This window comes from Euwallacea fornicatus, chromosome 20, assembly GCF_040115645.1.
Source record: "Euwallacea fornicatus isolate EFF26 chromosome 20, ASM4011564v1, whole genome shotgun sequence".
Taxonomy (NCBI): Eukaryota; Metazoa; Arthropoda; class Insecta; order Coleoptera; family Curculionidae; genus Euwallacea; species Euwallacea fornicatus.
Genome location: NC_089560.1, coordinates 566,379 through 590,471, shown reverse-complemented (window position 1 = coordinate 590,471; position 24,093 = coordinate 566,379). Strand labels below are relative to the sequence as shown.

Sequence of the window (24,093 nt, the reverse complement as noted above, 5' to 3'; positions counted from 1 at the left end):
GGATTTCGGATCTAGAGATAATCTTTGAAAACAGTTAAATAATCGAGGAAATATAATGTCAATAAAGATATCTCAATTGATATTATAGCGCAGGACACCACGTGGAAATAGTTGAGATCGCCCACTGAGTCCGAAAACTATAATTATGTTGATGGAGTAATAATGAGGTCATTACCTTACTTAAGCCTCGTTAGCTACCTACAAACGGGGGCCGTAATAAAAGTGACTAAATTTTTCTTTTGTTACTATTTGCCTCTGGGGAGAACGTCTGACGCTGTGCTTTGCTACATCTTCAATGATCGCACTGGTTTGTATTTAGGGCGGTTTCTACCCCACCCGACTTTCTGGAGACAAAAACATTATTATATAAATTGGGGACGTTTTAGAACACTCTGCGCATTCGAAAATACCGCAGTTACAACACTTCCAAGGGTAAAAATATAGTGAAGCGTCACACCTCGAGGTTCCCCCCGTCATTTTCATCGCCGTTCATGGTACTTCATTTGTCTTTGTCAGTTTCATTAGTCATTTGTCGACTTTCCTACGAACAGAGAAGTAGTAAAAATGTTGTCTGATTCGGATAGTGATAGTGACCCGCTGAAGTCCTTGATATGGTGACTATTATTAATAACGCCGTGTTTCTATTAAATTTGGTCTGGTTCCTCAAGTAGCACCACATATTCCGTTCTGCCACTCTCACCGTATATTAGATCCTTCCATCGGACCGAAAATGTGGGGTACTGCTGGTTAAACGTTACGTTCATTGCTGCTCTGTAAAGGGAGTGGGGGGTCGAGAGAACCAATCACAGAGCAAGTTTCAAGGCTTTCGCCGTTGGAAAACAAATTATTCTGTTCTTCATTTTGCTGCGATGTGAGGGGCGACGTGCCATTCTCAGCGGACAACTTCAGTTGGTTTGCACTCGTATGATTCGGGTGCTTTGACTGACCATAGCCGGATAGCCAGGTGACCGTTAAGGTGCCCGACGAGGAGCGAAGCTTCGCTATCTTTTTGCCCTAAGATCTTGCTCTAAGACTAACGAACCGATTGTCTTCATCCAACACCTTCAATCAAGGGGTAATTGGGGGCTTAGGGCTCGTAACAAATATTTGTATTGACAATTTGCTGTCGAGTGCAGGTTTGGTAATAATCGACCAGTTTCATACCAAAAAACGAAAATGCATGTATAGCGATCTCTCACTAGCAATGAACCTATCAATATCAACTTTTGTATCGTGATAGTCATCAACATAAGAAGACAAAACCAAATGGATGTTTTTTTTTAAATTTGATCTGCATTAACTCTTAAAACCAAATTCATATTAAATAAATGAAGTTGCACCATAGTTCTTGATCAAAGAGTTTCCATTGGGAAAATCAATTTATCTGTAAAATACACACAACCAAACTTATATGGAATGACTGGGTAATTAGAAAAGGACAGTATTACACTAGAAAAAAATAATTTAAAGATAAAAAGCAGTTTATCCAAAAATATTATATTATAGAAAAAAATTATCGTACAAATTCAAAAATTTTTAAAATTAAAACCAAATAATGTAAATTTCACTGTAAATTAAATGGAAGGTAAATGATAATTAAAAAATAATAATTAAAAAATAATAATAATCGTTTTTTTTTTAATTTACTAATCAGTATTGCATCAATAATACATGAAAGAATTCGATGAGGCGATCGATAGCATTTTGGGGGACATTTCTCCACTCCTCTGAAACTGTTTGTAATCATTACTTGTTATGGCCAGGGTTATTTTAACGAGCTCTAATCCTTCTTTTCATATTATCGCACAAGTGTGCAATTGGATTAAGATCCGGCGAATATGAAGGCCAATTTGACACCGTCAGATCTTCCACTTCAAAAATATGTCTACTAGCTCCGTTGGTATGTGAAGGTGTATTATCGTACATGAATGAAAAAACTTTATCAAAGACCCCTCACCTGAGCCTTACTACGGGTTATAACACTTAATCCACATAGCTTAGACCTATTAGTGTGTGTTTAATGAGAATTAAAAGAGTTTTTTCACCAATCATAATACCGCTCCAAAACGTTACAATTCCTCCTTTGTATTTGGAATGAAATGCTCTGTTTCCCACGATCTCTTAATACACGTATTTATCTGTTGTCTGTTTATAGGCCAATTCTGGCTTCATCGGAAAACGACAAATTTCTCCAATGTTCAATTGCCCAGTTTTGGTGCTCCAAACACCAATTTAAACTGTTAACTTTATTTCGGTACGGCTGGAGGAGACACTTAGCTCTCTTCTGATAAAAAGGCCCCGACCTCGACGTCTTTTTTCTCTGTGATAACTTTTCTACGACTTCTTGTAGGTCTATTTTTTAGGATTTCCAACTCCTGAAATCTTGAATAAGTTTTTGTAACAACCCCTTGTGTAACCCCCACCGTTCGTTCAATTTCCCTTTGGGGCATACCCTGTTTCGAAAGAGCAATAATTTTCCCCTCTGAACTCCTGATAATCCAACATAAAGCATTTTTAATCAAATTTGCGGAAAGGAAAAGCTTATAACTTCACTAAGACTGCATCGGAACACTCAAACCCACAGCGCAGGAACAAATCTGATCGTATTTTTATGAATTCAACAGTTTTCAGTAGTAAACACATTCGATTTTAATTCGCTTGTGTTTTTGCAAGATAAATTTTTTCCTCTTAATACTGAGTGACCCCATTTCGATTGTGTGTATTCTAGTGTAATAAATTTTCTAAAGGGTGTTGTTAAGAGGCGCGCAAACATGTTGGAACGCCATTGCAGGGGTCCAAATGAAGGGACTATTCGTTTAAACGAAAAGTCGCAAAGGATTCGTTGTTGAGATACAGGGTCTTAAAATTAAGGTTCCATAAATCAAAAGATGAGCAAATATAGTTCTTGGGAATAATACTTTTGATGCAGAAATAGGGATTGTTGGAGCGGTGAAACATGCAACTGAAACTAACCGGGAATATCACTCTTTCTTTATTTGAGCTTACATACCTCTGTTTGAAAAAGAAATAAACCTTGCACACAGAAAAAGGCCCTAACCACTACTAAATATCACTTAAACTAATCACCAACACAGATAATAAAGTTTTAAAACAGACAGGGTAAATTAGATACAACAATCAATCACTTACCTCAAACCACAAAAACTGTCTTTACTCGGCTGAAACGTTAATAAGGGTTTTCGTCCGAGCCCTTAATAAAGAGTCAACGTTAACCTCGGTTGGCTTTAACTGAGAATGGTGTGTAATTTCACCACTTCAACAACTCCTAGTTGCGTATGAGGTGTTTTTTCCAAACATAAGAAAAGAGCATATAAATACTCCTCCAGTAAATACAACTAAGATATAGCGTGAGGCTCTAATTTGTCTTACTCCAACTTCAATTTTGAAGATTTTGTTTTTTTTTTTAAATTCAAAAACAGCATTAAATAGGACAAAAATACTATTTTTTGACGGTTTTTTTAATATTGCTTACGTCACTGGTAGCGCAAAATGACTGATTTTTTAAAATTGATGAGTACCGCTCCAAGTTAAAGGCCTTGCAAAACTGCATTCAATGGTGCATTGCGATTCAAATTTTATCGATTAGTTTTTGAAAAAAGCAAGTATAAATTTGGTAAAAAAATGAAATAGAAACTCAATTAAACAGTAAGTAAAAAATTAAAAAAACCTTTTTTTTTTATAAGACATTGGTTTTTTTGTCCATTTTGCGCTCACAAATACTCTTTAATTACTTTTTTTAAATCAAAGACTGCTTGTGAGCATAAAATCGAAAACAAACCAATTTCCCGTCAATAAACAAGTTTTTTTATTGTTTATATACTATTTAACTCAATTTATATTGCATTCTTTACCAAATTTGTACCAGTTTTTTTAAAAACAAAACGATACCTGTCGAATCGCAACACACCAGTGAATGTTGTTTCGAGAGATCTTCGATTTGAGGTGCCACTTGACCCTTGTTTGAATTTTTTTAAATCGGCCATTTTGTGCTACCGGCGACGTAAGCAACATTAAAAAAAATAAAGAAACCTCAAAAGACAATATTCTTTTTCCTGTGTATTGCTGCTTTTGAATTAAAAAAAAAGTATGAAAAAGTTAACAGAGTCAGTAACTTGGAGCCGCACGATAGAACGTACTGACCAAATTTGACAAAATTCGTCAAAAATCGCACTTCGATGGAGTTATAATTCTCGACCTTATGAGACACATTTCTTGAATATATAGTGCAATTATATGTACAAAACTGTATTACATTACACGTGCGATATCGGCTGTTAACGTTGCAAGCCCGATAATGAGTAAATTACGTGAGACGGCGAACCGAGGTTTATAGTCACGTAGACGAGCCATTGTCTCAGGTAGATGTGCCACACTTGCGACCACGAAGTGGCCACCGTGGAGATCAACACACGGAAAACTAATGATTTCATACGTACGTACAGCCCCCCTTAGTACGTATGCTCCCCCACTTGAGGGAAAGCAAACGTACCCCCCCTTTAAGTGAAGCTCTTATGGCTGGAACGTGTTCATTGTCTTGGCCCCAATAACCGTTACACTCGTCTTCAATTCTTTGGTTGCAGCCTCAAGCTGTCTCCATTGCACATATGAGTGTAAATTACATTCACGTACAATGGACTGCGGTGGTGTTTATATATTCAATAGTGCAGGAGCCTGTTTACGTAAGCACGACCTACAAGCGAATCGCTTGACCTTTCTCAATATGTAACACAAACCGATACAACCTAATCTTCCCTGTGTGTAACGAAACACACGCAAGGACACAATTAATAATATTTAATATGACGCAGCGTGTTTGCGTCGAGATAAGATTTTAGTATCTTTCGTTTTTGGTTTGAGTCTACATTTTGTTTAACAGCAACATAAGAAACGAATCTATTCGGGACGTGTCTCTGCCATTCAGGCCACAAGGGACAGAATTGGATTCTCCACGTTGCTGGCAAGCGCAAATATCATGGGGACTGCATATGCAACACAAAGAGAATTGTCGAAAAGCCACATCGGGGCCAGCCTCCGCTAAACTAGCCCGGGCGGCTCAAAAGTGCAAAATCAATCACCAAAGTTATGCTGTCAGGGCAAATAACCCACGTACCGTTACCCCAAACTAATTGTCTGAACTGGACAGAGGATTGATGCGGCATTTCAGCTTCGCCCTCGACGTTTATTGTCTTTTTGACGATGTTTTATCTGTTTTCAGACACTGAAAACTACCGGTTTGCAGGTTGACACCTGCAGATTATGGATGTGTCTTTTACGAACGTATTGGAGGGGGCGCGTCAATACTTCCAGGGGCTGCCGACGGCGAGTGCGGCGGCCGGCCCCTACTTCCAGCAGAATGTGCACCACGAGCGATCTCAGCAAAATCCGCAACAGCAGCAGCAGCAGCAGCAGCAGCAACAGCCGCAACAGCCGCAGCATCAGGTGCAGCAACACGGCCACGGCCCGCCGCAACAGCAAGGGTACTACCAGCAAAGCAACGAGCATTATGCGGCCGAAAGTGCTAATGCGTCCGCGTCGAGTTCCAGCCATTGGATTCAGCAGCACAGTCCATCCGAAGGAAGCAGGTGAGATATTCCTCACATAGCGATAGCAACGTCCAAAATGTTTGCTATTTAGCCCTGGTCTAATGTAAAAAAACCCATCAAAGCAAACGTTTGTCAGAAACGTAGCGTCAACGTTTTGTTATTTGCGTTCTTTCATGGAAAAAAAATCATTCTTCCACATTGGTCAAAACACTTGGAACTCGTTTTTGTTATAGTTTAAAAGCAGGTTTTTTTACATTAATTTATTATTTTAAATTTAATCTCTTGATGCGCACCACCTATTTTTCAACAACGGCCAGAGGCCAATCATATTCCCTCGATTTGAGGATAAGATTGTTCAATTTTACAAGCAAGGGGTAGGGCAAAAAGACATTCCTATCAGCCTAAATAGTCCAAAAAATACTCTATCCCGTATTACGCGTTAGAGAGTTTAGAGTGAACCTTCATATTGTCCCGACGAAAGGTAGCAGACAGGCCTTAGAAACTACCAAACGAATGGACAAAACAATGATCAACATTGCCAACAGTCATCCGTCTCTGTGATCGTCCAAGATCTTGCAAAAAATGCAGACAGATTCACGTTCAGATCATCATCGAGAATTATCAGAAGAAGATGGTCTACCGTCCAGTAAAAAAAAACACTGTCGCGGAAGAACATCAAAGCGCGGTTACAACTGGGCACTCGGTCATATTCACTAGACAGTGCAAGATTAGTACTTCTTAGTGATGAATCCGAATACGACCTTTATTCCAGTGACGACATACAGTTGTGTGGAAAAGTTTCGGGTCTAAGATGATTTTGTAAAATAATAATGTAGAGTCATTGCAAAAGTTTTCTTACAGCCGAAAAAAAATTCTGCAAATCGTAATTTTCGACTGATTTAGTTCAAATTTTGTACCGTAAAAATTCAAATTCAAACTCAATTCACGTGTACGAGAAACTTTTGAAAATGTCATTTTTCGAGTGCTTTTCAGGGTCTTAAAAAAAACTCCGTTTTGGAAACTTCTTGTGTGATGGAAATTTTTAAATACTGTTTTAATGATCTCGTAGGGATTTTTCTACACATATCCTGAAAATTTGGTCAAAGTCAAACCACAAATAAGGAAATTGCAGCCTTTTAAAATTGTTAAAAATGTCCGAATTTCATCATTTTACGTGAAAACCGTCACGTTTTGACGATTTTAAAACGTCGCAACTCTCTTATTTGTGGTTCGACTTTGACCAAGTTTTCAGGATATGTGTAGAAAAATCCCTACGAGGTCATTAAAACAGTATTTAAAAATTTCCATCGCACAAGAAGTTTCTAAAACGGCGTTTTTTTAAGACCCTGAAAAGCACTTTAAAAATTAAATTTTCAAAAGTTGCTCAAACACGTTAATTGAGTTTAGGTTTGAATTTTCATTATACAATATTTGAACAAAATCCGTCGAAAATTACGATTTACAGAACTTTTTTTTCGGCTCTACGAATTCTCTGCTGAGTGACTTTATAACACCAAAATTACGAACATAATATGTAGTAACGCGACCTACGTTTAATGTACCATCAAAATGAACAACTTAGAAGTTTAATGGAAATAATCAAAACAAAGTATAAAAGAAATAAATATTTTGCCCAGTTCAAGAGCGTCAGGCCACACCCTTAGAATGGTTTTATTTTCCTTTTTGAGAAGATGCTGAAGCAAATATTGATAGGTCAGTGACGAATGAGTCGTAGGGTGAATTTTATCTTGTTAAGGTGCCGAAATTCACGTGATATTGCTTCATTATTATCGATCTGAAAGCCCACAGTGAACAATATCGTTTAAAAACGGAAAATGAGTTTAAAAGACAAGCGCGATTCGGGAAGAGCGAGAAAAACTACTAAGCGTGTAGATGCCTGACACAGAGGAAAGCGATCACGGATCGAAAAAAGAATGCTGTGGTAATATCTCGGGAATTACAGGATGAAAATGTTCAAATATCAGTCGCACCACTGTTTCTCGTCGGTTGAAGGAAGTCGTACTTGTTGGGCGAGTGGGTACTAGAAAACCATCTTCCAGCTGAGTGCAAAAAATAAGAAGGCAAGGTTGAAGTTTGTAATGGAACATCAACGCTGAAGTACAGAAGATTGGAAAATAGTACTTTGGTTGGAAAAATATTAGATGTATCCCTATGACTCCGCGTTTTTATTTCTAGTTCTATTTTCTTTGAAAAAATATTTTTTTATTCAAGGAATTTTATTTCATTTTTTGCTCCGTATTACCAGTTTTCTATTTATATATGATAATTGCTATATGACCTTTTAAAACTGTTTAATTAAGGTTTAAATATGTCAAATTTCGGGCCGAATAAACATCATTTGCGGGAAGCTTTGCTCTTCCTTTTCCATCTTGAGAAAAACGCCACTGCCGCTCACCAAATGCTCGTTGAGGCTTATGGCAATGATGCTGCATCTATAAGAACTTGCCAACAATGGTTTCAGCGCTTCAAATCAGGTGATTTCGACCTCAACGACAAGGAGCATGGTAAACCATCGAAAAAATTTGAAGACGAAGAACTGCAGGATTTCTTGAACGAAGACGCCGCGCAAACGCAAGAACAGCTCGCATCTTCCCTTAACGTCACGCAGAAAACGCTTTCGGTTCGTCTTCACGCTATGGGAAAAATTCAAAAGGAAGGAAAATGGATGCCTTATGAATTGACGGAAAGGAACAAAGAGCAACGAAAAACGACGTGTGAGATCTTGCTTGAACGTTTTCAAAGAAAGTCTTTTCTACATCGTATCGTGACCGGAGATGAAAAATGGCTTTACTTCGACAATCCAAAGAGGAAAAAATCATGGGTGAGCCAAGGTGAGCCAACAACTTCGACCGCAAAGCCAAATATCCACGGGAAGAAGGTATTGCTCTGCATTTGGTGGGACCAGCGCAGCATACTGTATTACGAGCTTCTCCAACCTGGCGGAACAGTCACTGCCAATCGTTACGTCCAACAACTGGTGCAGTTGCGTAATCAACTCTTAGTAAAGAGGCCAGAATGGGCGGATCGACACGACAAAGTCATACTGCTTCATGACAACGCAAGGCCTCATGTCGCTCAACCAGTCAAGAACACCTTGAAGGATTTCAAATGGGAAGTCTCACCGCACCCGCCATACTCGCCAGATATCGCCCCGTCGGATTACCACCTTTTCCGTTCAATGGCTCACGGTTCGGCAGAGCGGCGCTTCCAGAATCGCCAAGAAGTCCAAGAATGGCTTGATGAATGGATCGCTTCAAAACCGACGAATTTTTTTTACGATGGAATCCATAAACTGCCTAATCTCTGGGAAAATGTTGTCGTTAACGATGGAAATTATTTATAATAAACATTGTTAATAAATTTATACAGTTTCAAGCAGTTGAAAATGCGTAAAAAAACGCGGAGTCATAAGTATACACCTAATAAATTTCTTTGGCAATGATAGCAGACCTTACGTATGACGACCAAAAGGTGCTAGATATGATTCTGGATATCAAATAACAAGTGTTAAACTTGGCGGGGGTAACATCATACTTTGGGGTGCGTTTTCGTCCAACTGTTAAAATTGATGGCAATATGAATGCTGCCATATATCAAGATATTTTAACAACACAAATCGAATACCATCAAAATATGCCGTGAGGATGGATTTTTCAGAAAGATAATGATCCGAAACATCGGTCTCAGCTGGTTCAAAATTAGTTTAGTACCAAGAAACTACATGCCCTTCGGTGGCTTAGTCGGTCTCCCGACTTGAACCCGATTGAGCATTTGTGGCGGAAGCTAAAACTGATTGTGGGAGCTGTAAATTGTCCTGACAAGCATGATCTCTGGGTGAAAGTGCAAGAAGCTGTCACAACATTAGAGCAGGGAGAATACAAAAGATAATAGAGTCTATGCTACATTGGTGTGCTGCGATAATCAATTCAAAAAGAATGGCTACAAAGTACTGACTAAATAATAGTTTTGCAGTTTTTTGAGTTAAACACGTTCAATTGTGTATGTATTGTTTAAATTTCTTTGACTTAATAGTTTTGAATAGGGCAAAATATTTATTTCTTTTATACCTGGTTTTGGTTATTTCCAATAAATTTCTAAGTTGTTCATTTTAGTAGTGCATTTAACGGAGTTCATGTTACCACATATCATATTCTTAATTTTTGCTTTATAAATAATTTATTTATAAAATCATCTTTGGCGCGAACTTTTACTCGCAGGTGTAGTTCACGTAAGGAGTCCAATCACTAAATAAAACACATATTTAACTTACCGTTAAGCATGGTGGACGAAGCGTATTAGTGTGGGGATGCTTTTCTTGGTATGGAATGGAAACCTGTTCATTTGAATCTTGCCAGTCGACTTTATTTTTCGACACCAGAACGCGAAGAAGTGTGTACCACGAAGTGGCCTGCCCAAAGTCCGGATTTGAATCCAATCGAAAATTTACGGAACTTTGTAGATAGTATGATCCGAACAGGAAAGCCCATTGGGACTGGAAATGAACTGTTTGAAAGATTCACACATGTCTAACGTCAAAGCGATCAGCGACTAATTAAACAGTTGACAGAATCGATGGCTAAGAAGATGGTAAAAGTGATCAAGGCAAACGGGATATCACACTAAAGCTTTTTCGTTTACTCTTTATAACAATTAAATTTTCTTTTAAATTAATTAGGTTTAAACAATTTTGTCAATTTTTTGCTATAAACATAACGTTTTGTAAAAAGAATTTTTTTATTTTCTTATAGTTAGAGTGTATTTTTTTAAGAATGAAACTGTAATAAAAAAATTTCATGATATTCATAAAATTTTTAATTTATGCGAACTTTGAAGAAGTTCCAAGTATTTTTTCTAACACCATATTTGTATAATTGCTAATTGGGAAACCGACCTTTACTGGGTAGCCATCAAATTTCTGGATTGTGTAGAGGGTACACAACAAACGAAACTAAACAGTGGGATTGTAGACTAGCACACAGTAATTTCAATGAACCTGTATTTTATTGTTAAGCATTCAATGGTAAACATCTCTCCACCTTAGTAATTGTTTCCTATTAGTTTTAGGACCTTTGCGAAACTGATCATCTAAGTCACGCCTTGATCAGGTTTTCCGGTCTGCTGAGTATTCCGAGTTGTTGATTTTCACACAGGGTCTTAATTACTTTGATGGTTGCAATACTCTTGAATGCTTAGTTTATCCCTTTCGCGGAATTGAAATCTCGCAAGCAGTGAAATGTCTGCAATCCTAAAGAACGAAAATCTGTACTTCGGACGAACGTTGTTGTCTACAATACTCTTAAGCCACTTAATGTCTTCTTTGACCGAAGTGAGAACTGAGAACGCTTAGAACCATGAGCTCAGAACATTCACGTGCCTCTTGTAGTTCGCGAGCTCACCACCCCAGGAAAACATAATATACTTGAGTTCAATAGCAATATTAGCTATTGCATTTTCATCAAACAGCTTTTCAGTTTTCCTCTTGTTCTTCAGGACTCCTACCCGGGAACGCACGCCACTCCAACAACGGCCTTCTTCCCTCAGTTCATCAGGCTCAAGACCGCCATCACATTCATCTCTCCCGTACCAAGAAGCCCCCAGGCAATACCATAATGCGTACCCTCCCCCACAGCAGCCAAACCAAGACCATCATTCGATGGCGCACGCGTCGCAGTCTACTTTCCAGTTCACCAGACCCCAGTCCCGTGACCTGCACCCTAGTCAACAGTACCACCAACAGCCTAACGTTGGTAGCTCCAATTATCAACCATCGGCCAATCCACACTTGTCCAGACCGTCTTCCAGAGAACAGTTAACAACTATGGCACCCTATCAGCAACCTGCTAGACCTCCAGTACCGTCGCAAAGTCAGTACGCTTACCATCAAAACCGGGCGTATTATGGTACTGCTCAGGCTCAGCAAATACAATCCGCGCAGCATTCTTATTACGGTGGTAATAAGCAAAGTTCCTCTGTGCCCATGCAAGCCAGTGCTGCATTGAAACCTAGCAATGGACAGTACCACGGAGAGCAGACTCCTTACAGAGCCACGCATAATCTGCCTCCTATAGCTGCAGTTTCCAGTTATCATTCGAATAAGGCCAAGGATCCTGTTAAGAGCGCATTGCCCCGTCCTAAAGTACCTTTTCCTAGCTCGTATCCAAGCCACACCCCCACAATTCAGTATGGGAAAACTGTTATTAGATCTGAATCTTATAATCCCCCGGTATCTAGTGCTACCAATTACAATCAATTCAGTTCTTACAATCAAAATAGCCGTCAGGCCTCCACGGTCATTACTCAGACGTATACGAATGTCATCATGACCAGTACAAACACTATTCCAAATAATAATCAAAGTCACTATTCCTCACAGCAAAAATTGCTGAACGTTGTTAAAAGCGAGCCCAATCAAAACGTTAGTTACCTGAAACCAAATTCTGTTCGGAGCGAGGTTCTGAACGTTCCAGCTAACCCCTCTGTGATTAAACAGAGGAAAGAGAGCCCTTTAGATTTATCCGTGAAGACTGTAAAGTCCTCCGCTGATTCTACTGAAGGGGAGGCTTCTCGGAACAGATACGGTCCGAATAAATCACTGAGTCACAGCTATCCTACTTTGGACGTTAGCACCATAGAGCGCAGCTTCAACCAGAGATCTCAGCCGCCCACTGTTACTGCGCCGAAGGTGGAGTTCCAACCGAATTTCAACTTATCAGCTTCTTCCAGACATTCCAACACTTGGACGGCATCAAAACCTGTGGATGAGCAATCGATGAGACGTTATCAGGAAAGCGTGATAGCGTCCCATATGAAACAGCCCTCACCGATACAGCAGCCGGAGTACCTGTACAAGAATAAGTATCCTAGCAGCGTACCTAATACGCGGCAATTCATGCCTCAGACTGACGGTTTAACAGCCAAACGTCCTGGCCAAGTGGAATCTCCAGCAATTCCAGCCAAACTAGCTAAAGTTGATAATTGGATGGAGTCTATAAACCTACAAATCGAGGAGAAATTTACTTCTCATTATAGGCAGCAGCAGCTGCAAGCGCAACATCATCAAATCCAACAGCAACGCACTCAGTCGGTGGTGCAACAACATTCTAAGGCTGTGGGACAAGTACCAGTGAATGGAACTACTCCTTATAATTACTATAATCAAAAGTCGGCTTATAATACTCAAGAAATGTCGTTTGGTAAAGCCCCGAATGTGCAACCGAAGGTTAGTCATCAGAACTACGTTCCTTCGTCCAGCCATAGCTATCCAGGCTACTTCAATCATCCAGGAAAGCCTTCACAATATTTGTACGTAAATCCGGTCGCTAAATTTAGCAATTCTACACAATCATTGGCCCCCGCAGTGAAGCAGAATGCCCCATCTGGGGCTGACAAGAGAGTTCTGAGCTTGCTACGAAATAGTATTGAAATCAAGGAGCAAAAGAAAATTGAACAGCAGAAGGCGCAAGATTTGAACCAGTTAAGTGACGTACAACATCCGAGTACTGACGTTACGGCCCCCTTGCAGCCCAAACCTGGCATCGATCGAAATAACGTATCTCCCTTCACACCGATTAGCGTACCTGACCCGAACGTTTGCAAAATGCCACCGAAAGTGATTCCATCGTCGGAGATGGCAATCACTAAACTGTCAAATGAAGAGAGCACAGTTATCATGAACAGCAATTTGAACAACGATTATGATGGTTTAGCCGCGTTCCTGGCAGCTAGAATACGAACAAAAGGAGAACTTAAAGAATTGGCACAGAACCATACGAATGCGGCTAGAGACGCCAGAATTCAGGCTTTCTTGGAGGACGCCATTAAATCTCCAAATAGGCCCAATATGCACTTACCTCCATCTGCAAATGTCTCTAGTGGACCCCCTAAGTTGATCAAAGAAAAGCCTTCGGTCTTTCCCCCAAGAAAACGGCTCTTTAGTAAAAATGAAGAAGATCCAGGAAAACACGAGGACATTCCCGGCAGGGAGAAGTCCATGCGCAGCTCCTCCGAAACTTCCGTATTTGATTTTCCAGACTCTGAAGACGAAAACGAAATGCCAGTGTTGGAGAGGCAAACGTTGGGTGCTATGAGAAAGGATCGGAGGAACTCTTTAAAGAATTCAACGTCATTGCTCAGTCTGGAAACGGAAACCAAAATAGAGCCATTCGAACGATCTTTAAGCCCTGAAGACGACATCTTCAGGTCGATCTGTGATAAATTCCTGGAACAATTGAAAACTAAACCCGCTAAACGAGTTAGGAGGACTCCTTTGGAAGTTGAAGTAAAAACAGAGGCTGTTCGTGAAGACGCTATTGAAGCGGTTAAGATTAAAGTGGAAGTAGAGGACGAACCAATCGAGCGTATCAGCAATGAGGAACTATTGAAGGTTGAAGCTGTCGAGGCGGAGAATTGTGCCACTCCCTTAACCAAGAATGTGATTCAGAGCGACAGTGACCTCTCGGAGAGCGAAATAAAACCAGGGGGCTGTATGATAGTGCGCAACAAGCATCGCGTAGTCCGTAAAATTGTTTCGTCCAGTGATAGTAGTGATAACGAAAAAGAAAGTCCTAAAAACGTAAAACTAGAAACATCTGAAATTACTGCTGATTTAACAGAAACTAAGAGTGAAGGCAAAGTTGTGGAATCTTCAGAAACGGAGAAAACTCCGTCGAAGCCTGTGGACGCTATATCAATAATCCGCCCAGCAAAAAAACCCTTATTTGGAGATGGTTCAGGCTTCTACCCAGGATGGGAAGAAGGAGTGTACAAATATAAAAGATCTCTACGAATGCCTCCTAGTTTGATACCAACGACTAGGCCATCCAACAGATTGTCCACCTCTTTGCCAGACCTAGATCCTTGTCCTCAATCCCCTACTGCATCTATAACAACAGAAACGGAACTGAAAGAATCTCTTATTGGTACCAAAAAGAGCTTTAAATCGGAACCTGTGGACAGTGACAGTGAAAGTATTAGTGGTTTCAACGTGTTCAGCAAAACCAATTACGATTCTGAGGGCTCATCATCAATTAGGAGTCTTCCAAATACTAGAAATGAAAATATCTCTATATTGGACAAACTGCTGGAGAAGTGCGGAGGAAGAAGAAAGAGGAACAAAAGAAAGGATGATCATTCCCCTAAAATTATTCCTAAAGCTGAGAATGCAGTGGAGCTCTTGGCCACCCCAACTCCCAGTGTAGAGTTTTCAGAAAAATCTCCAGAAAAGTCCAAACGTCTATCGGCTCCAGTTCTCAGCACCACTTCCGCGGTTCTTCCTTTCAGAAAAGACACAGTAAATCATTTTAAAGACGCATTCATAAATAGTGGAAATAATATCTTGGGAATGCACGATAAATTCACCACCATAGTGCTCTCCTCCAGAACTAGAAAAGAGACAAGGGCCATGAAACAACGAGCTACAATCAAGGAGGTATTCGGGGAGGATCGGCCCGCCTCAGCTCCTCCCGACACCTGCGTAAGTGAAGCTAAAAAAGAGGTGATGCTACAGTTAGAGCCGTTTTCCAAGAACTTGGAGGAGATCCTAATCAAGAAGGAGAAAACTGATTTAGCATTAGATCAAACTAATAGGAGCAACAACAACAATAACCAACAACACTTTGACAATAGTTTAGAACTTTCTGCGAAAATCAAGAAGGAAGTTCTCGAAGAGGAAGAAGAAGAAGAAGAAGAAGAGAACAAAAAACTAATTGATTTAGTAGTAAAGAAGGATCCAGATGCTTGCTCGGAGACAATGTCTTTGGACAGCGAAGAGGCTATGATGACCGGCAGACGGAAAAACAAGTACGGCAAAATACGTAGAAAATTCAGCTCCGGTTTCGACTACATAAGAAAGAAGAAGAAAACGAAGAAAGAAGAGTTCGACAGTGCTAGTATTGAGCGAAAGAAGAAGAGAGTGGTACCAGCCAAGGCCCCGGAATCCATTGACGACATCCAGAAGGAAATCAAGAGCTGGGTCCTGAATAAGGGCATCGGAGAGTCGCATTTGCATCGGGCAGCTCGATTGGGATATGTGGTAAGTTTGCAGTTATTGATTTTAATATATTTGCTCTATTTATTGCTCAGCGATGAATTTTTTTTTCTGAGCAGTTGAGACACTTTCTGGAGCGAGCTTCAAAATTCCCTTTAGCTTTTGGCTTTTGGAAAGTGGAAACACACGTTGTTGATATTTCATTAAGCGCATTCGTGAACTAGAATGGATGTTATATAAATTTATTTTTTATCCAGCACTGAAAATTTTCATCTTAATTGGGTTTGGTTAAGAATTTCATGAATTCCCAAACACCTCGAAAGCGTTAATAACTCGAAAGTAAAAATGCCGTTTCCATTTTCCCCCGGCTTCCTTCGGAGAAAGATAAGAAGGTGTTATTTATGACCCAGGGGCGCCAAATAGCCGTTTTTCTAAGTGGCCGGCATTAAATCTACTATGTGTGGAAACAGGTTAAAAACGCCCTTTTCTGTTTAATAATAACTTTGCGAATGGAACTATCGTTTATCAGTGTGTTTTTTCGTTCTTTGTTAAATATTGTTATTTCCCGGCAAGATGTTACAAAACGTATTTTCTCGTTGATAACTTTAGGCGAATGATTTTTGGTTAATAACAATTTTAAATTGATCAATGATAGAATTTTTCTATGGTCACTCGTTAACCAATTCTTTCCAATTTGATCACAAAACTCGTTCAATAGGCAATAACACCCGACATTTTTTCTAGGACGTCACAGCCTATTGTCTGGACAAAATGGATTGTCCTCCAGGACCCAAAGACAATGCGGGATATACACCTTTGCACGAGGCCTGTGCAAGGGGCCAACTGGAAATAGCAAAATTATTGCTTAAATACGGTGCCAATGTCCATGAGGCTGCTAAGGGTGGTATAAGGTAGGAGACAATTCGTGTTCAGTGTTGGCCCTTCGGGCCAATTGGTTAATATATTGTTAACTTCAATTGCAAGCTAATTCATATACAGGGTCAGAGAAATATTGGTACAAATTGTTATGGGGTGACATAGCGTTAAAAAATAATGCTATTAAGCCGAACGTGTCTTATATAAAACCTGTTCGTTTTAAATCTACAGAGTGTCAAAACACTTTTTTTGTAATGTATTCATAAATCTTAGAATTTGCATGTTGTTGAGATGAAACTTTGCACAAGGGTTTTTTGGATGCAACAAGTTTATCTAAAATGTCTATTTTTAACTAACATATGGGTAGCGCCACCTACGTCGTAAACGTAACTGGAAAAACTAACGCAACTTTTTAAGCAACCCTCGTAGCCTAATTTTTTGCACTCCCTTGGAAAGACTAGACCTTTTATTAAGAAAAGTTATATTTGACAAAAATGCACATCTAACGGTTTTTGAGATATTTGCATGTATTCTCTCCCGCTCATATGCCATGAGTGAAGAAAACTGTATTTATGATATATGAAATGCTCGCCACAAAAGTATTATTTGTGAATTTGTATTTTTTTTTATTCCATTAATTTAAATTAAAAGAGTAATCGATATTAGAAATAAAAAAGGAATTCTTTTTAGGGTTAGACAAAGTTTTGGCTTAGGACTTAGAAAATGTATTAATGTGGGTGGCCAAAATTTCGAAAATTTACTTTGGTCTGATTATATTATTCTTTTTATGATTTAAGTGTTCAAGTTAAAGTAGGTAAGTTTCCGTGTAGTTTAAATTAGTTCAATAAAAAAATAATTAAAAAAACGAAAAGAAGGAACAAATTTATAATTTACAAATAATAATTGTATGAGAACTATTCACGTATCGCAAAAATACACTTTCCATGGCATTTTAATAACGGCACTGCTTTAGTAACTTGTTGTCGGTGCACTCACGACATATACGCTGGAAAAAATACCTGCAAATATCTCGAGAACTATCAGATGTACCCACTATTTTTAAATATATCTTTTCTTTGTAAAAGGGACTTATCTTTCAAAATTTATACAAAAAATCAGCTCCGAAGTTAATTTACAAAGTTATGTTAGTTTTTCCAAACGCGTGTATGGCGTAGCTGGCGCCACCTCTACCTTAGTTAAAAATAGACATTATTTTTTTCAAAAAACCTCCTTGTGCAAAATTTTGTCTCAAAAACTTGGAAAATGTAAGATTTATCGATCAGTTACAACAATTTTGTTTTGTTATAAACTCTGTAGATCGAAAAAGAACAAGTTTTAGATAAGATACGTTGAAGTCAATAGCATCATTTTTCAATGCTGTTTCACGCCATACCAATTCGTACTCACATTTCTGGGAAACCCTGTAAAATAATGGAAATGGAATCTAGAGGTCAGATCTTTGGTTTCTATGGAAACTAGCACAGGGTTAAAACTAACAGCACTTTAATTATGTGATTGTTTATTATTACACAAAAAACCATTCCCAAATTTGTCCAAACAGCATATCTCTCCATTAAATCAAAAAACGACACCTCAAAAAATGATTTTTTTAAAAATATTTCCAGTGTTCTAACTTTAATCGCCGATATGTTGAGTGACGTCATTTCATACGATTTCAGAGATACGAGGTGAAATTAGTACCGTTTTTTTGGAAATTTTAAAAATACTGTAAAATTAAGATCCTCAAAAATGCTTTTCCGACTCTTCAGGAACTCAATTCAGACTCAGTGTATTCACATAAAATGTGTCAATTTCAAAACTTTCGATCACCTATAACTCTCACGATTGAAATTTTTTTAGACCATTCAAAAACCATTTAGGCAGAATGGAGGGGCAACCAGTTTAATAGTGGGTGCAAGTTTCTACATGTACCTTTAAGGGGGGTTGCTATCCCAACTTTAAATTTTGAGTTAACTCACAATCTGCCCCACTACGTCACTTTATAACGTTACGGAACTAACAGAAGTCTCTCAAGAATAGGTTTGGAAAGTTCTAAAATCAAACGAATTTTTGTTCTTGCAAAATGCATATTCTTCAAGAACTAAATGGTAATGATCTCGACAAACGAATTCAGTTTTATGTAAAATTAATTGAGAAAATTCAAGAACACCCTAATATCCTAATAAATATTTGTTTTACTGATGGATGCATATTTTATTTAAACGGAAATATTAATAAATAAAATTGTCGTTATTGGGATAATGAAAATCCTTGTCTTGTACGAGAGGATCATTCTCAACATCCAAAAATAGTTAATGTTCGGGTTGGCATTTTAGTGAATAAAATTATTGTCCCTTTCTTTTTTAACGAAAACTTGACAGGTTATATTTTTGTCGATTTATTTGAAAACATGGTTGAGCCTCAAATTGTTCAAGCCTTGGAAAATCAAATCGATAACGACCCGCAATTAGACGAAATTCTTTTACATTTTCAACTGGATGGTGCTCCACCGCATTACGCCCTACAAACAAGACCGTGACTAAATCAACATTATCCAGGAACATCGATTGATTGGAGGGTAACAATAGAGTGGCCACCGCTATTACCGGATTTAACACCTCTCGATTTTTTTGATGCCACATCACATCAGTCATTTATAAAACTAAGCCTGCCAATTTGCAAGATTTACAGCGCCGGATTACTGTTGTGTGTCAATCTATTATCCCTGAAACATTTGACAAAGTGAGAAAAGATATGGAGTTCCGACTATTTTTTGTTTAGAAAAAAATGGAGAATATTTTGAACAGTTGTTGTAAATATTTTAATATGATATTTATGTATTAACAATGTTATAAATTCGCAAAAGAAAATGTTTGCTCATTTTTTTATACGCAGTTTACAAAAACCTTTAAAATAAGGCATCACATGATAGGTGTTGTAATTTAAAGTTTTAGAGTTAGGGTAGCTACCCCCTTAGGGGTAAACGTAGAAACTTGCAATCAGTATTAAACCGTTCCCCCCTCCGTTCTACCAAAACGGTTTCTAGATGTTTAAAAAAAAAAACAATCTTCAGAGTTGTGGACAATCCGAAATTTTGAAATTGACACACTGTATATTTCAGTGGCAACTAATAATCTAATAATCGTATTTTCTTCGTGTGATCACGTTTCCAGGCCGCTTCATGAAGCGATAGAAAATGGTTTCATGGAGATCGTAAGACTGTTGCTTTCATATGGAGCTGACCCTACTTTGGCCACCTATGCAGGATTAACTCCAATTTCCTTAGCTTCCGATGACAACACCAGGAAGTTCCTGAAGGACCATCTTAGCGATAAAGCAGGAGAGGGCGGGACACCTTGGCCGTTTTACGGCCCTGCTTCGTGTTTTGGCGAGTAATATGCATGAATTCCCTTCGAAATAATAAACAAATTACTATAGATCCTGGTGATTGGGGCTACGACGTGTTCGAAGATACCCCTCTAGAGGACTGCGATCGAGAACTGGAAGACATCGAAATCGACATGTCTGAAGCTCTACTACCGAACCTCTACACGTTACGAGGGGATCCCCCTGCGGACCGATGGATTTTGTTGCAGGACTTATCCCATTTCCTCAAAATTAAGTCGCGAGATGCGTTGTTAAAACAGATCTCCACCCCCACCTCGCCCAGCCTCAAAGTGAGCCCCAAAAGTGTGATCAAAGAACTGAAAATGACAGACTTTTTAGAGCAGGCTCATTGTTGTCAGTTCTTGAACATGGGTGAGAAATTGAATACGAGAGCGTCGAAAATAGCCCTAGTGAAATATACGGATAGAGTGAAAGAACTGTTAGGAATCGAATCGGCCTTAATTGTGGCCAGGTGACACGCCCTTGGCCATTGAGAGTTTTTCGTTGAATTTTAGAATTTTTGACGGGTTTAGGGCGAGTTTGATGATTTTGCTTTGGGCTCGGAATAATCGGTTCGCTGGAAAAATTTGGCTTATGTTTTCGAGGACGTGTGAGGAGTAGGGCGACCCCCCCAACAACTGAGAATCATAAAAGTATATGAACACAATTTATATGAAAAGCTGCTTAATTTCCCAATCGAGGGAGTCCAAAAATTATACGAGGGAAAATGTTTGATCTCCAGAATGCCGCAAACTTGTTTTTACAATTCGCGGTATAGTACTGAGCGTATCCGAAAAAAATGAAAAGGCTTCATTATCATCCCAGTTAGAGTAAACGGATGAAACAAGCGGATTCAGTGTGAAGTTTTCAATAACGTTTCCCCAGAGAGTTAAGAGTTTCCATAATTTTTGGAACATCCTGTATGTTACCAACGCAAAGTTGGTATCAACCTCTTGGCTTGCAACTCACAGTTAAAAAATATGAATCCTTCATTTTGCAATTTTGCAGCTTTAAAATTCGTCAGTTCAGTTACCTATTTAATTTATTAAACAATATGTGGTAGAATAAAATCAATTTCAGCTATTATTATTATTATCGTATTAAGATTTATTTTTATTTTCTCTATTTCCATCGAATTGCGAAGCTAAATATTGCTTTAAAATGTGTTTTCAAAAAACCATCATGCAAATGGCACTCGCACGTTTCTCAAAAACATATCGGCTCGATAAGGTCTTCTTGGGCAACAAAAAGTGATATTTTCTGTGTTTTTTCCTTTCATAGTTTCCCGTTTTTGTTAATAGGCAAAATTTAGCGATTACGAGTTTTTCTGTTTAACTAATTGTTTAGTAGTCTCTAATATTGAATTTTATTGTATAATACTACAATTGAAACAAATGATAATCCAAATTGTGCAAACCTCCCTTAAGCCTTTAAGTTACCACGTTATTATTATTAACATAATAAAATTATTGTAAACCCCGATGTTTTAAGCCAAGGTAAACATCAAGTGCAATTTATTTTGTTTTAAAAACACTAACCATTATAGGAAGATATTTTAGTTTCAAGCAAGAGTCTTAGGAAGCATCCTCGTTCAAATATACTGAGTGGCAATTGAAAATGCGTACTTCACCTTGTAGGTGTTCGTCTAATTTCCTCACAAAAAAATGAAAAAAGTAAATTACTTACTCTGGCCACAATACAATGAATTTATTTTGTGAAGGAACTCGTTACATTTTGATGTGAATTTTTTGGAACTTTTTGGAATTTGGAATTCTTTGTTCCTACCACTCCTATAACTCGTGTGTTTAAGCGTTATTCTCAGTCAAGGTAATAGAAAAAGTGAATAATCCGCCTCGACTGCTCCATGCAGCATGCTTCTTCCTGATTGCTAGGGCCGTCCAGTGTTGGCATGGGTGTTTGTGGGTGATCCAGCTTATTAACGCTCTTTTTTACTAACTTTTCACGTATTGAACAAAGTCCACGTTCTTGTCGTTTCCAACTCCATCACGTTTAACTGCTGTCTTGAGTATAATATCTACGTCATCTACGAAGAAGACTATGTCCCTTCTGTGCCTTTTACCACCTAAGGTTGTCTCTTTTTTTTGGCGCGGAATTTAGGGCGCGCTCCAAATTTACTAAAAATACATCTAATTTTTTATTGCCAAAATTTATATTAACTGCGTGTCTCATTTCCGTGTTTGAATTATTATATTTGACTTTAAAAATGTTAGATATGAAATTAGAAAATTTCAGCTCCATACGCCGCTAAGCTCTCCTGTCCGCTAAAACGGTTTTTACGTTAAAATGATGTTTGTCTTAAACTCGCAAGAGATACGAACAGACTCACAATGGGGTAAATATGCATTATCTAATGCTGAGAATAATTTTAAAAATTGGCACATCGCCGAATATTCCTGCTTATATTATTCGCACCAGATTGAGAGAATGTTCTAAGTTTGGTATGGGTGATGACTTTATGGAACTTCGCAGTTATTTGACTGATTGTCCGGTTGTTCAAGTATTCTAGCATGATGTTTCGCATAGTCTTGTTCAAGGTTTCCCATATTAGACTATGAACTGCGATGGCAAAATAAAAGTCTATAATCAAAATAAAAAAATATTTTATTGAATTTATACACAGGGCCCGCTTTTGGAAGCTGACACAATCCGTGTAAGGAAAAATGCAAATTTATTGTATTTTTGTTTTGTGGAAAAAACTTGATATTATAAAAAAATAGTTTCAACCTGATATGACTTCCGGCTACACCGAAAACTGACCCTTATTACTTGTTTTTTATGAAACGTAGCAGATTTTCTAGTAAAAATGGGTTTTTTGTTACAAATAAACATAAGTTTCATAATCCAACATAATACTGATTTTCAACTGTTTTTTATTTATTTTGATTTTTACGACTTTTTCGACAGTTGTAGAGCTTTCCTAAAACTTAATTATTTACAAAACTATTTAACATAAATTGATGAGGTGAATTTTAAATTACTGGAAAATTAACGTGCTTTTATAGACAATTAAAGAATTGAGAAACATATTTGGAAAAGTTTTTGGAAAAAATTATTGAAGTTAAAATGGTTAAAATTTTAAGGAGCCATGTTTTTTCTAAATAGTACCTTACAATTATTTTTGCATCCTTCGATTGATAGGAATAAATACATAAATATCGATATACATCATAAATATCAAAAATTAATATGTACTTTTTGAGTTAATCGAAAAAAACTCAAAACTACTCTATAGTGAGTAGGTAATGGGTACAGCAGCGTACTTCTACACAATCAAGTTCCTTAATGTTTATTTTGATGTTTTTTTTTAATTTTTGATCAAAAGTTAGTTAAAAACGTAATTTAAAAAAAAGTTTATGTTTATCTAACTCAACAATAATTCTCAATAAATTTTTACAATTAAATTCAGTAAATGTTCGAAATTTTGCCCGTTATATGAAAGACATTGCTGAACACATCCTGTAGCAGCTGCATTTGTACCTCTTTAAATTTCTTGAGGAAAAAAAGACTTTAAAGCATTTCGCACTTTTACAATGCAATCTTCCTGGGTGATTAATAGTGTAGCATAAAGAATATTTTATACAAGACAAGCAGTAAAAACAAACATTAAGCAACTTGACCCTATAAGGGCGCGCTGAAGTATCATACTTACGGAGTATAAAGTAGTTTACATTTTTTTCGATTCACCCAAAAACTATTAATTTTTGATACTTATAATACATAACGTATTTGTTGATTTTTTCCTACCAATCGAATAATGCAAAAATAATTGTAGGATACTGTTTAAAACAAGACTTTTTTGAACTTCAAAGTTTTTTCAAAAACTCTTTCGTATGTTTTTCTTAATTCTTTAATTGTCTATAAAAATTTGTTAATTTTGCAGTAATTTAAAATTTAGTTCATCGATTAATGTCAAATAGTTTTGTGAATAATTGAGTTTTAGTAAAGCTCTACAAGTATCGGAAAAGCCATAAAAATAAAAAATAAATCAAAAACAGTTGAGAATGGGTACTATGTTGCATTATAAAACTTATATTTATTTTCAACGAAAAAAAATTGCCACGTTCCATTCAAAAAATGAGGTAAAAATCAGTTTCTGGTGTAACCGAATATTACATCAGTTTGAAAATATTTTTACAATGTCTGGTTTTTCGCACAAAACGAAAATGCGAAGTTCATAAATACATTAAATTTGTAATTTTCCATATATGCATTGTGTCTGCTCCGGGAGGCGGACCCTGT

The 24,093-nt window shown here is 37.7% G+C and overlaps 1 protein-coding gene across 2 annotated transcripts in view; it reads left to right on the top strand.

Moving 5' to 3' along the window:
- The window catches only part of LOC136345549 (uncharacterized), a 193,058-nt gene extending 171,975 nt beyond the window's left edge, over positions 1-21,083 (top strand). For both annotated transcript variants that reach the window (XM_066293984.1, XM_066293985.1), the window contains 5 exons: positions 5,237-5,603; positions 11,076-15,615; positions 16,315-16,481; positions 19,620-19,834; positions 19,885-21,083. In XM_066293984.1, the coding sequence (XP_066150081.1) occupies positions 5,278-5,603; positions 11,076-15,615; positions 16,315-16,481; positions 19,620-19,834; positions 19,885-20,309 (5,673 nt within the window). In that variant the 5' untranslated portion in view covers positions 5,237-5,277 and the 3' untranslated portion in view covers positions 20,310-21,083. The remainder of the gene's footprint in view (positions 1-5,236; positions 5,604-11,075; positions 15,616-16,314; positions 16,482-19,619; positions 19,835-19,884) is intronic.
- The last annotated feature ends 3,010 nt before the right edge of the window (positions 21,084-24,093 follow it).